Source organism: Ovis aries, chromosome 1 (genome assembly GCF_016772045.2).
Source record: "Ovis aries strain OAR_USU_Benz2616 breed Rambouillet chromosome 1, ARS-UI_Ramb_v3.0, whole genome shotgun sequence".
Lineage (NCBI taxonomy): Eukaryota > Metazoa > Chordata > Mammalia > Artiodactyla > Bovidae > Ovis > Ovis aries.
The window spans coordinates 215,671,581-215,685,455 of NC_056054.1; the positions used below are offsets into that span (position 1 = coordinate 215,671,581).

At 42.6% G+C, this 13,875-nt stretch overlaps 1 protein-coding gene across 9 annotated transcripts in view; it reads left to right on the forward strand.

The window, feature by feature from the left end:
* Positions 1 to 10,029: 10,029 nt before the first annotated feature.
* Positions 10,030 to 13,875, forward strand: part of TNFSF10 (TNF superfamily member 10) — a 40,324-nt gene continuing 36,478 nt past the window's right edge. For 8 of the 9 annotated variants that reach the window (XR_006056639.2, XR_009598128.1, XR_009598129.1 and 5 more), the window contains exon 1: positions 10,030 to 10,213. Coding sequence is in view for 5 of the 9 variants with exons in the window: in XM_012099165.5 (XP_011954555.2) it covers positions 10,085 to 10,213 (129 nt within the window). In the remaining 4 variants the exon portion in view is untranslated. Of the gene's footprint in view, positions 10,214 to 10,480; positions 10,627 to 13,875 lie in introns of those variants that run through there. The other variant, XM_042234371.2, reaches the window with a different exon arrangement.

A 13,875-nucleotide genomic window follows, 5' to 3' on the forward strand; every position in this document is an offset into this window, starting at 1 on the left:
GAAGTATAGCAAACAAAGCCATCAAAAGATGAAGAGGAGATGACCAACAGACTGGGAGAAAACATCCGCAAATGATGTGATCGAAAATGCAATGCTGTATTGTATATTTGAAAGCTGCCTGGAGTGTAGATCTCAAAAGTTCTATATGTGTGGTATGGATGTTAACTAGACTTATTGCAGTGATCATTTTGCAGTATTTCAAAAATTTCAACAAATATCGAATTGTCATGTTATATACCTAAAACAATTACCGTATCAATTATACCTGTATTAAAAAAATAAAATGAGCCAGATATTGCAGGTATGGAAACTTATGCATAAAAAAGGTTACGCATTTCCAGGAGAGGAGCTGGAAACCTAAGTTTACCTGATGGGACCACAGGCTGTTTACTCACTAGGGTCTGCCTTGTCAAGAATGGGGACTCAAGTCTAACACTCCTGCTTACCACACTGCCTAACTTTATGAAAGTATTGCAAGAGGCCCTAGCAACAAATCTGTTCCAATATTCTTTATTTATGAGCAGAAATACATCCAGAGAGGTAAAATGACTTTTCTAAAATGACCAAGAGAGTTTGTGTTAGAAAGGCCATGTGTTAGAAATGATACCTAGTGTCTTCAGACAGAACCTAGGCAAAGGGCCATTCATAGCCTGGATTTTCCAAGGTTCACGAAAAGAAAGAAAAATGTAGCAATCAAATTTTTTTTCCTTGGAACCAAAACATGGGGATTGAGGGGAAAGAAGAACTCCTTTTTAAAAATTTGTATATATGATATTTCAAGTTGGTGTTGGACAGGGAGGCGTGGTGTGCTGCGATTCATGGGGTCGCAAAGAGTCAGACACGACAGAGCAACTGAACTGAACTGAAGTATGTCTAAATGCATTAAAGGTGAGGTGGTGTTTTATACCCCCTACCATTTTTCCAGGGGACCCCAACTGATGGTCCACAGGCCGAACTCCTGGCAACAACTGTCCAGAGTTGAGAGGGAAGGACCCCTTTTTAGTTGATACATGCATGCTCAGTTCACCACAGCCCCTAGTGGTCCCCCATTTTTGTGTAACTCAACTTTAATTATCTGTGTGACCTTGGCAAAATCTTTTCCTCTCCCTATAGGCCAGAATCTTCATCCTTTGAACTGGGATGCAGGTATTGGTTATATTGTATTTTGTTGGTCACCTGCCTCCTCTCCCTAGAAGGTAAGCTCTAGGAGGGCAGGGATTGTAGTCTGCTGTTCAGTGATGTCTACCACAGCACCCATGCCTGCACTGTAATGGGTGTTAAACAAACATTTAAGGAGAGAATAAATAATCCTAAAAAAAAGAACTTAGGCAAAGGGGATAGAAAAACCTTATTTTTTTTTAATTAGAGTATTGTTGCTTTTCAATGTTGTATTCGTTTCTGCTGTACAGCAAAGTGGATCAGCTGTATGTGTATATATATATATATATATATATGTGTGTGTGTGTGTGTGTGTGTATATATATATATATATATCCCTCTTTTTGTATTTCCTTTCCATTTAGGTCACCACAGAGCATGGAGTAGAGTTCCCTGAGCTATGCAGTAGTTTCTTATTAGTTATCTAATTTATGTGAAAAGTGAAAGTGTTAGTTGCTCAGTCATGTCCAACTCTTTGCCACCCCATGAATTATAGCCTGCCAAGTTCCTCTGTCCATGGAATTTTCCAGGCAAGAATACTGGAGTGTGTTACCATTTCCTTCTCCAGGGGACCTTCCCCACCCAGGGACTGAACCTGGATCTCCTGCATTGCAGGCAGATTCTCTACCATCTAAGTCACCAGGGTATCTAGTTTATACATAGTATCAATAGTATATATATGTCAACCCCAATCTCTCAATTCATCCCACTCCCGTTCCCCACTTGGTGTCCATGTATTTGTTCTCTGTGCCTGTGTCTCTATTTCTTCTTTGCAAATAAGTTCACCTGTACCATTTTTCTAGATTCCACATATGTGTGTTAATGTATGATACTTGCTTTTCTCTTTCTGACTTACTTCACTCTAGATGACCATCTCCAGGTCCATCCACATCTCTGCAAATGGCACGATTTCATTCCCTTTTATGGCTGAGCCGTATTCCATTGTATATATGCACCACCTCTCCTTTATCCAGAAATGGAAAAACTAAGGCAAAGTAGCCATTCTATATCATGATGGTGATGGCTACATATGGTGTATAATTACCAAAAGTAATCAAACTGTTCACTTAAAGTTGATAAGTTTTTATATACGTAAGTGATAACCTAACTAAAGAAGATGAAGCTAATATACATTCATAATTCAAATTAATTTTGCCAACTTCCTGATAGTTTTTCCTGACCTTAGCAATTATCGCCTTGTACTGGGGGTTATACATGTCAGGGGTGTGCTGAATGGTCTATATTTCTTATCTCATTAATTCATGGGTGTGAGTGTGAAAGAAAGTGAAAGTGAAGTCGCTCAGTCGTGCCCGACTCTTTGTGACCTCATGGACTGTAGCCTACCAGGTTCCACCGTCCATGGGATTTTTCCAGGCAAGAATACTGGAGTGGGTTGCTTGTCTAAACCACTCAGGTGCATTTCCTTCATCTTTATATCACTGTCAATAAAATTTTACTTAGGACTAATTAGGGTTTAATTTTTAAGTGCATGAGCAGGCTGTGGCTTCACCTTCTTGCCTAGAAAGGTTACAGGATGTATTTATTAATTGCACCTAGGAAGCCAGTCATGAATAATTTATTTCATCCTCCCAACGACTTTTGAGGAGGTTCTGTCATCATTCTCACTTCCCAGATGCTGAAGCTCGAATCAAGCCCTGGTGTGTCACCAGCCAGACTGACACGTGGGAGGCAACAGGGCAAAGATGTGATCCCAAGCAGTGTGAGCCCCTGGGGTTGTTTGCTTAATCCCCACACCAGACGGCCTCTCAACCAGTGACACAGTCAGACTGCTGAGCTGGTGTGTGTGAACCAGGGTGTGACCCTTGCAGAGATGACAAAAGATGATTTTCCTGATGCAGTGGGCATCTCCAGACCAGGTGGCTTCAGAAAGTGGTCAGAGCTGTGGTCTGTTCCTTGCCATGTTATCCCAGTCTGTTGTGGCAGCTGGGGTGAGATGCAACATGGGAACCTAGGAATTGGCACCGTCACTGGGCAAAAGCCCATCTGCAGGACCCCAAAGCACCTGAGGATTGAGAAAGGGGCTGTTTGACATAAGCCTCAGCTATCCTTTTCAATACTGAACAATTTTTTCCAGGTGTGTTTACCTCCTTGGTCCTTAACATTGCTGTAGAGTGGAGAGAACCTTCAGGAATTTCACTGGTACTCCTCGGGCCAATCCAGCATGCTGTTTCTCTCTTTTTTTAATTTTACTGTAGAGCATCCCGCTCTTCCCTCCCAAAGAACAATTAGTCGATGACACTTTTAAACTCTTGAGTGTCAGGGCCTGATTGAGATGCAGGCCTATCCCTCTGCAAGAAACAAACACAAGCTCCCATATCTTAACTCCTTATGAAGGTAATTGGGGCAAATTAAACCTGTAATGACTTTCTCAAGATAACTTGAGATTTCTGCACCCTTTGCAATTACCAGAAATAATACCATAGTAATTCTCTCTTCTGGAAATGCAAAATGCACAGCTGTGGAAGAAATTGCATGTAAATGATATTATCAGCACAGGAGGGCCACCATGTACAAGCATACAGAGACTCAAGTATACATTATTTGGCTTACTAGTTTAGACAGATCAGGAAATATTATCCCAGATCAAATAAGCTGAATTTAATAGAGACATTCCTGGGTTCACAGAGTATATCAACTCTGGATCAAACTAAAACAATCTCATTTGGCACAATGTAAAAAATTAGGACTGATGGTGAAGCTGAAACGCCAATACTTTGGCCACCTGATGTGAAGAGCTGACTCATTGGAAAAGACCCTGATGCTGAGAGGTTGAGGGCAGGAGGAGAAGGGGATGACAGAGGATGAGATGGTTGGATGGTATCACCGACTCAATGGACATGGGTTTGGGTGGACTCCGGGAGTTGGTGATGGACAGAGAGGCCTGGTGTGCTGTGGTTCATGGGGTTGCAAAGGGTCGGACAGAACTGAGCAACTGAACTGAACTGAAAAAATTAATAGAAGACAAAGAGGACAAATGACTGATTAGTCTGGAAACTATTGTTGCCAAACCAAACTTGGGTCTACTTGCCCCACGATCGGTAAAAACAATCTACTGACTCTGAATTTGGGGTGAAGGAAAGTGCAGCGTTTATTGCAGGGCACTAAGCAAAGAATTCAGGGCAGCTTGTGCTTAAATCATGGATCAGGGATTTTGTAGAAACTAAATCTTGTGGCCAGCAATTTTTATTTTGGCTGACCAAAAGTTTTGTTATTTCACTAACAATTTGCAGATTATTACTTTCAGTAGTTACATCTGACACATCCATAATGTCTGTTCTGGCACCCTGAGTTTCATCTTCACTTTTTGTATCAGAATCAATCACTAAGGTTTTTTTTGTCTTTTTGTTGGTCTAATATTCACATCACCTGAATCAGAAATGTATTCTGAAGAACTATCTCCTGAGGCATTAATATATATGTTGCTCAGACAATCAAAGAAAGTATCTGCATAAAATTCACCAAAAAATTCTTGACTCAAAATTTCTCAATGTCTCATTTTCAAAAATTCAATGGTAATAAACTTGCATTTATAATATGTAACACAAGGTTGGAACAAAAACCTGGTGGAATGAAACATGAATGATAACAATCATAAATTGCATAATGAACCCTTGATCAATTTTAAGCTCCACCAACCTCACTTAGTGATGTTCATTGTATCAGTCTCTAAAAATGTATTGATGTGTCTTTAGTCAATAATGTGTTTTAGAAGCCTGAACTTCCCTCCCCCCTGCCCACACACACACAAGGCTTTCAGGGAAAAGTTTTTAAAGCCAGTTCGAGGGAGGGAGGGAGGGTTGTGGGGTGTCTGGTCAGCTCGTGGACATTCTTCCAATTGGTTGGTGGTGAGGTAATTGGGAGTCAACATCATCAACCTAGTTCTGACTCGTCTTGGGTCTACACAGTTGTGGGCAGCATACAGTTAACTTCTTCTACCTGGTGGAGGTTTCAGTATCTGCAAAACAGCTCAAAAGATATGGCTCAGAATATTATCTACAACCCTTGAAAAGAAGTGGAAGGTCCTTGACTCTGTTTAATGGCTAAAGTATTACTAATTTATCGTGGTTCACTGTTTTCCTTTCTGCATTTTCTCACTTTGTTAATCTTTGACCAAAGTTCTAAAGACAAAGGGCAGGTAAAGGGCATATAGGGGGAGTGGTCTGTTCCGGGAAGGCCCCCAAAGGGTCCTGCTTTGTTACCCTATGGCTTATTTTTCTCTGAAGGGAAGATACATACCTTTTAGTTACCATGTATGCTTTTCTTTTGTGGCATTTAATTAAAACATTAAGTCAGTATTTACTGAGCACTAACTATGTACTCAGATACAAGCCAGTCAACTGCAAACTAAAGAGACAAAAACATGTGTCTTCATAGAACTTAAATTCTAGTTGGTAAAGACAAGCAATCTATGGGTAAAATAAATAGAATGCCAGAAAATGTAAAGTGCTGTGAGGAAAAATAAAGCATCGGAGCAAGCTTGGGGCCAGGACAGGAAACAACAGATTGCAGTTACACATGGGATGGCAAAGAAAGGGCTTGATGAAGAGAATAAAAATATGGCAATTAGAGCATCATTTGTGAGAAAGATAAATATTGGCAGCGACCTAAATATCTATCTATAGGAGACTGGTTCAATATTTTCTAATATTAAAAAATATTTTTAAATATTATTTTTGAAATATCTGGCTTATTTTTGGCTGTGCTGGATCTTTATTGGTGCACACAGGCTTTGGCAGCTTCTCTCTAGTTGTGGTGCATGAGCTTCTCTTTGCAGTGGCTTCTTTTATTTTGGAGCAGGGACTCTAGGGTGTTCAGGCTTCAGTAGTTGTGGTATCTGGGCTCAGTAGTTTCCCAGGCACTAGAGCACAGGCTCAATAGTTGTGGTGCCCGGGCTTAGTCGCTCCTTGGCATGTGAAAAATTCCTGGATCAGGGATCAAACCCATTCTCCTGCATTGGCAAGCAGATTCTTTCCCACTGAGCTACCAGGGAAGCCCAGTTAAATATTTTTTAATGCATCTATATAGTAGAGTATTGTATAGCAAAAAAAAAAAAAAAAAAATCCTACAAATACAGAATGAATTCCCAAGATATATGAAGTGATAAAAACAAGGTTCAGAATGATGTATAGAGTAAGCTACCATTTAAGTCTATCATATACATTATATATATATATATATATATAAAATATATTTATAAGTGCATGAAATCTTATTGGAAAGATACATAAAAATGGTTAATAATGGTTGTCTTCGGGGTGGAGAACAGGACAATTCATGGCCAGGTAGGGTGAAATACTTTGTATCCCATTACTGTGTATAAGGACTACTAGATGGTCATCCTTCAAGATGGTTGTTCTCTTGTTCTCTGTTCATCCATTGCTCTACCAGACCCTGCTTCATTCATGTGACGATTCACTCCTGTTAGTGAAGTCTCTCAGTCATGTCCGTCTCTTTGTGACCCCATAGACTGTAGCCTTCCAGGCTCCTCTGTCCATGGGATTTTCCAGGCAATAGTACTGGAGTGGGTTGCCACTTCCATCTCCAGGGGATCTTCCCAACCCAAGGCTCGAACCTGGGTCTCCTGCATTGCAGACAGACACTTTACCCTCTGAGCCACCAGGGAAGTCCTCGCTCCTCTTAATATAGGGCTTAATCCCAGGTAGCTGATGAGCCCAACTGATATCAAACCCCTATAAATCATACCCTCATCCTCCCCCTAAATAGCAGAAACTATTGTCACCACCTGCCTGTTGCCGGCTGCACAAAGTGGGGATGTCGCTATAGAGTTTTTGCCTCAGACATGTAAGATCCTCCTTCCAATAAACTGTTGATGTCTCTGTCCTGTCTCTGGGCTGTTTCTTCGATCGCAAGACTTTCAGGCCTGCAGCTCAACAACTGATGAGTCAGCCAGAAGGCCAAAGAAACTCTTGTGAGTGCAGAGATGCAGGGAAACAAGGCCAGGAACAGAGAGTTGGAGGAATGATTGTGCAGGCCATCAACTAGCATGTAGGGCCCTGTGGCAGTTGTCTTCCATCATAATGACAATATCCTATAAACCCCAGAGTCTCTTTCCACTTTAAAAGTAGCAACCCCACACTCGTGGCTCATCTGACTTGCACAGGCATGTCTGGGGAATGCAAACAGAAGACAAGGACCTGGATCATCTTCAAGATACCAACATAGCTCCCCCCAGTGCACCAACCCTAAGCAACTAGGAAGATTGTTTAGGCTTTAGGCTTTAGGGATGGTAATTTAGGGACAAACTTGTGAATTGGACATGGCCTGTTACCCAGAAAGGCTTGGTTGGGGCCAATGAGTGCCCTTGGGCTTCCGGTCCCAGTTGTGGAAGGCGGCAGAGCAATGAGGCAGTGTGATGGAGCAGCAGGCATGCGTGTCTACAGGGTGTCACAGCAGGGGCACGACATTACAGAAGGCCTACCTGAGTCGTGGAGAGATGCAAAGTCCTCAGTTCAGGATCCAGAAGAGCTGTGTGTGACGCACGGGACCCCCAAGGACATCAGTATTGACCAAGGAACCCACATTACTGGCCTTGAAGTTCAGGAAAGGGCTGCTGGAAATGACCAGCCCTAGTGCTGCTAGGCTAACCCAGAGGATGAGTGGGGTCACATCAGCAACAAGTGAGATAGGAACCCTACTCTCAACATGTGGACACACCCCAGGAGCAATGGTCCCAGTGCCCACGCACTGGTGGGGCACACTGTCTCAGGATAGTGCTTGTATGTTGGTTAATGATCATAATTTTCCCTGTCTTGTGCCTGGTAAGCATACTTAGTCTGGGTGGAGGCAATCTGTTTGCAGACTGGGCACAGTGGTGGCCTCGCTGGGAAACGAGCCTGCTTGCTGGGTCTATAGCAGGATGCCATTGTCGTCCTCCTCTGGACTTTCATGAAAACTTGAACCCAAACCCAAAGGCTACTTGAAGGTCACACCATTGAAGTTCGAGGCACACTGCCATTAGGACTACCCATTAGGACAAAGCTTGCTTTTGTCCAGGCCACAGGCTCTAACCCCAGGAGAACACATTATAAGCCAGCCCTGGGACTGGCATGTGAGTCCCTGGTGGTTTGGGTTTGCCAACTCATGGGGAATAGGATAGAAAGGGATTTATAGATCTCACCTGTCTGTTAACTGCTCCACCAAAGACCAATAAGGTAATTAATCCAGGCCCCAGCTGGAGGAAGGCACCATCATGTTAACCCTGAGGGTGTCTCTAGGACTCAGTACAGGCTCTGGGGACTGCAGGTGAATAGATGGGATGGTACTGCCCCCCAGGACAGAAACCTCAGGCAGGGGTGGCACTATCTCAGGATATTGCTTGTGTGTTGGTTAATGGTCATAATTTTCCCTGTCTTGTGCCTGGTAAGCATACTTAGTCTGGGTGGAGGCAATCTGTTTGCAGACTGGGCACAGTGGTGGCCTCGCTGGGAAACGAGCCTGCTTGCTGGGTCTATAGCAGGATGCCATTGTCGTCCTCCTCTGGATTTTCATGAAAACTTGAACCTGTAACCAGCTGGCTCGAATGTTTGCCCACCTCTTAGGCTCCTGATACTCTTTAGCTGCTGTTGTCTGTATTGTGTTTGTGGTGTCTGGTTGCAGTGCCCCTGTACATACCTGAGCCCAGGGATATCACAGAAGAAGGGTGGACCAAGATTGTAAGGGTCGTGCAAGGGTGAAGGGGTGGAGAGTACTGTCAAACCATTCAGGATGGCTGTTCTCTTGCTCTCTGTTCGTCCCCTGTTTGACCAGGCCCTGCTTCAATCACATGACTATCCAGTCCTCCTAATTACAGGGCTTCATCAGTAACTGCCTGTAAGCTTGCCCCCACCCCATCTCCTGGTTTCCTTGGTAACTGATGAGCCCACCTAAAATCAATTTCCGCCCTGTCCCTCCCACCCATACATGGTAGCCTCCTTCTCCCCCAAGGAGCAAAGACTGCTGCCATGTCCTGCCTGCCATGGTGAGATGTCACTCCAGGACATTTTGCTTCAAACATGTAAGATCTCCTGTCCACCAAACTATTGATGTCCCCATCACTGTATCCAGCCTCTTTCTTTGGTCTGGAGGCTGGGCAACCACAAGCTTTCAGGCTGGTGGGGTGTGGCCCAATAACTACCTAATCAAAATAAATAAAATGTAAAGTAAGAACATGAAGAATGTTTATACAATTAGAAAATGATGGAAAGACGCATACTTATAAAACCTGGCGACCTGGATAGACTCTAGCCTAAACAGTGAATGAATGGATTGTTCACAGAAACATGGACTTGCTGCTGGTGCCCGTGTTGACAACGACCTTTTCAAAACAAGCCCCAGATTTTGTTTTAATTAATGGATTGAAGTTATTATGATTGTAACGCTTACAACTTTTTTCACTTTTCTAATCCAGTGGAAGCTATATTCACTTCCCAAGCCTGCCACAATGAAGTAGCACAAACAGAATTTTGTTGTCTTGCAGTTCTGGGGGTTAGAAATCCAATACCAGAGACAGAGAGCCCTGTGCCCCTGAAAACTGTAGTGGACCTGCCTTGCTTCCCCCTAGTTTCTAGTCGTTTAGGATTAGTAGGCTTGCAACTGTTTTTTCTCCTCTTTACAAGTTTCAGTTTCAGTTTGACTTGCCGCTTTTCACTAAGTAAAACTTAAAAATTTGCTCCACCCCCGCAGTCCTAATCTGCTGCTTGACTGTAGTGGACCTGCCTTGCTTCCCCCTAGCTTCCAGTCGTTTAAGATTAGTAGACTTGCAACTGTTTTTTCTCCTCTTTACAAGTTTCAGTTTCGGTTTGACTTGCTGCTTTTCACTAAGTAAAACTTACAAATCTGCTCCACCCCACCGCAGTCCTAATCTGCAGCTTGACTCACTCTGCAGGAGTCCCATCCTACAGCGATCATGACCCTGATGCATACTCCGGGCTCCAGACTTGGACAGTTCTGCGTGCTGATCCTCATCTTCACAGTGCTGCTGCAGGCTTTTGGTATGGGCGTGTTCTACATGTATCTCAGCAAGGAGCTGAAGCAGGTCAGTACAATGCAAACGCTCCCTGACAGACTGCCTCTGTTGGCTCCTCTGTGAAGACTTTACAGAGGAAGAGAAGCCTCTCTTTCTCTGTCCTGCCCTAACTGCTAATGCCTATCATTACTGAGAACTTTGCAAAAGTGAATTGAAAGGATTACGTGCACAAAGTATAGTTACAGAATTGGCTCGACCAGATTCTAGCAGATGCGGGAAGTGAAACTGCTGAGGTAGTTTTGTATTCAACAGTATGTTATAATATTAACTGCTGCCATTCCTTGAGTTCTTTCTGCTTAACGTTTTAGAGTTCTTGACTCAAATTCTCGGGCAAGAGAGGAGCTGCCTCAGAGGAGGACTGTGTCTGCTTTTGCTTTCTGCGACACCTCTAAAAACTAGCACAGAGCTCCCACACTTGTTGAGTGAGTAACCAACCTTCACAAATGTGGTTCTACTGGGACATAGGGTACAGTCAAGGCTTAACCCAAAGACGAGCTCTAAGTCACCTGTAATAATGCTGTGGTGTGTTCCAAATGTTGCTAGTTCCAGTGGATTTTGAAAGCAAAATTACTGAAAATAAGCCAACTTCAGCTTTTGGCTTTCTATATAGTCCCTGGTACCTCAGCTGGTAAAGAATCCACCTGCAATGCAGAAGACCCTGGTTCAATTCCTGGGTCAGGAAGATCCTCTGGAGAAGGGATAGGCTATCATCTCCAATATTCGTGGGCTTCCCTGGTGGCTCAGATGGTAAACCATCTGCCTGCAATGTGGAAGACCTGGGTTCAATCCCTGGGTTGGGAAGATCCCCTGGAGGAGGACATGGCAACCTACTCCAGTATTCTTGCCTGGAGAATCTCCATGGGCAGAGAAGCCTGGCAAGTTACAGTCCATGGGGTCACAGACAGTCAAACACGACTGAGTGACTAAACACAGCACACACATACACATATATATTTAATGTATTTTTTATTGGCATGTAGTTGATTTACAATGTCAGTTTCTGCTGTATAGCAAAGTGAGTCTGTTATACATAGCCACTCTTTTTTCAGATTCTTTTCCCCTATAAGTGACTACAGAGTATTGAATAAAGTTCCCTGTGCTATACAATAGGTTCTTATTTTTCATCTATTTTATATATACTATATATTTTTACACATTTTTGTTGCTGTTCAGTCACTCAGTCATGTCTGACTCTTTGCCCCACGGACTGCAGCATGCCAGGCCTCCCTGTCCCTTACCATCTCCTGGAGTTTGCCCAAACTCATGTTCATTGCATTGGTGATGTCATCCAAACATCTCATCCTCTGTTGCCCTCTTCTCCTTCTGCCTTCAATCTTTCCCAGCATCAGGGTCTTTTCCAATGAGTCGGCTGTTCACATCAGATGACCAAAGTATTGGAGCTTCAGTTTCAGTCTTTCCAATTGTGTATGTCAGTCCCAATGTCCCAGTTTATCCCTCCCCTAGGTAACCATAAGTTTGTTTTCTGTATCTGTGACTCAACTTCTACTTTTAAAATAGGTTTATTTCTACCATTTCTTTACATCCCATATATAAGTGATATCATGTGATATTTGTTTTTCTCTATCTGGTTTAACTTCACTCAATATAACAATCTCTAGGTTTATTGCTACAAATGGCATTATTTTGTTCTTTTTCGTGATTGAGTGATATTCCACTGTATATATGTACCACATCTTTCTCCATTCCTCTGTTGATGGACATTATGTTGCTTCCATGTCCTGACTATTGTAGATAGTGCTGCAGTGAACACTGGGGTGCATATATCCTTTGGAATTATGATTTTCTCTGGATATGTGTCCAGGAGTGAGAATGCTAGATTATATGTTAGCTCTATTTTTAGTTTTTTTAAGGAATCTCCATACTGCCCTCCATAATGGCTGCACCAATTTACATTCCCACTAACAGTGTAGGATTTTCTGTGTACATTTTGGCTATTTGTGTATTATATAGTCGAGAACTTTGAGCTGAAAGAAATTTGAGATACCTCCATTTTATAGATGAGGCTTGAGACTGCCAGAGAAATGACTTCTCTGAGCTCAGGCAGAAATTTGGAAGCAGAACTGGACCCAGGTCTTCTGCTCAGCTCATAGGTAATGCTCCTCCCATCACAGCAGGGAGTCAGTAGGGTTAGCCTATCTCCTCCTTATGCTCAGCACTGCACCCTCATGCATGGTGGCAAGGCAACATCAAATCTGTCAGCTGGCTAGGAAATGCAAGGCTAAGGGTCTTAGGCAAATATAAATTGTGCCAAAACAGTGTTTATCTGTTAAGGAAATAAATGTCGTTTGCATATCCTGTGGAGTATAAACTTGGATCTCACTTGGCTGGGACTTGCATTTGGAAATTAAGCAAATAAATGAGTCTACAATTAATTATGAAAATGATCACTACTGTTAGATGACCAGTAAAGTCGAGTTTGTTATAGGGCAATTTCAAAAAGTTTGTATTAGTAAGGAAAAAAATCAACATAACTCTAATCATGGTTTTTAGTTCTATGTCTGCACAAGAGACTGGAATACTACTGCTATGTTCTCCAGTTTGGAGGCAGTATGTCCTAAGTTTTATTTACTTCACAGTATAAATAGTGAATTTGTGTCTCCGTATACAAAAAGTTCCCTCAATTTGCTCATATTAAAAGTTGGCCTCCTTTTAAGACTGAACCAACTGGTTCTCTACTGATCTAAGTCACAATTATCTGTGTATGTGGTCAACTTTTTTTTTTTTAATTCTAAAAAACAGAAGCTTCAAAGCTTAACATCTTCCCACCTGCACACATTCTTTCTGATTACATGTTTATATACTTGCAATGGCACTCAACTGGTAAAGAATCCGCCTGCAATGTAGGAGACCCCAGTTTGACTCCTGGGTCAGAAAGATCCCCTGGAGAAGGGATAGGCTACCCACTCCAGTATTCTTGGGCTTCCCTGGTGGCTCAGACAGTAAAGAATCTGCCTGCAATGTGGGAGACCTGGGTTCAATCCCCGGGTTGGGAAGATCTCCTGGAGGAGGGCATGGCAACCTACTCCAGTATTCTTGCCTGGAGAATCCCCACAGACAGAGGAGCCTGGCGGGCTATGGCCCAAGGGATCACAAAGAGTCAGGCACGACTAAACAACTAACACAGAAATGTTTATATGTTTGTACACTTCTGTATACAGGCACAGAAGAATTTATTAAGAGTATCAAAAACAGGAGAATTGAGATATTGAGTAAATACTATGTTTCAGAAACTTTCAAAATATTGTTTTATTTCATCCTCATAACAATTCTATAAAGTAAATATAATTATCCCATTTTATAGATGAGCAAACTAAGGCTCAGGGAATTTAGATAAAAGGTAAAATCCAATTTTGAACCAAGGCATTAAATAGGTGCTCAGTAAGTTGTAATTAGCATGGAGCAGTCTCTTGAAGCTGTCACCCTCTTCATCAGAAATTTTTGCAAGGGAAAATGAATTTGAATCTCTTTGAATGACTGTGTAGAGTTCTGAAAAGCATATTCAACCCAAGTATTAATTTCCTAAATCAGATCACAGGTTCTACTCTGGCAAGGGAAAATTTGCAGAAGATACAGTGGGTGAGGATTATAGGGAGTGTGGGTTGAGTAAGGCTGAGGGATGATGGATTGAACCCTCACAATGAAGCCTCAAG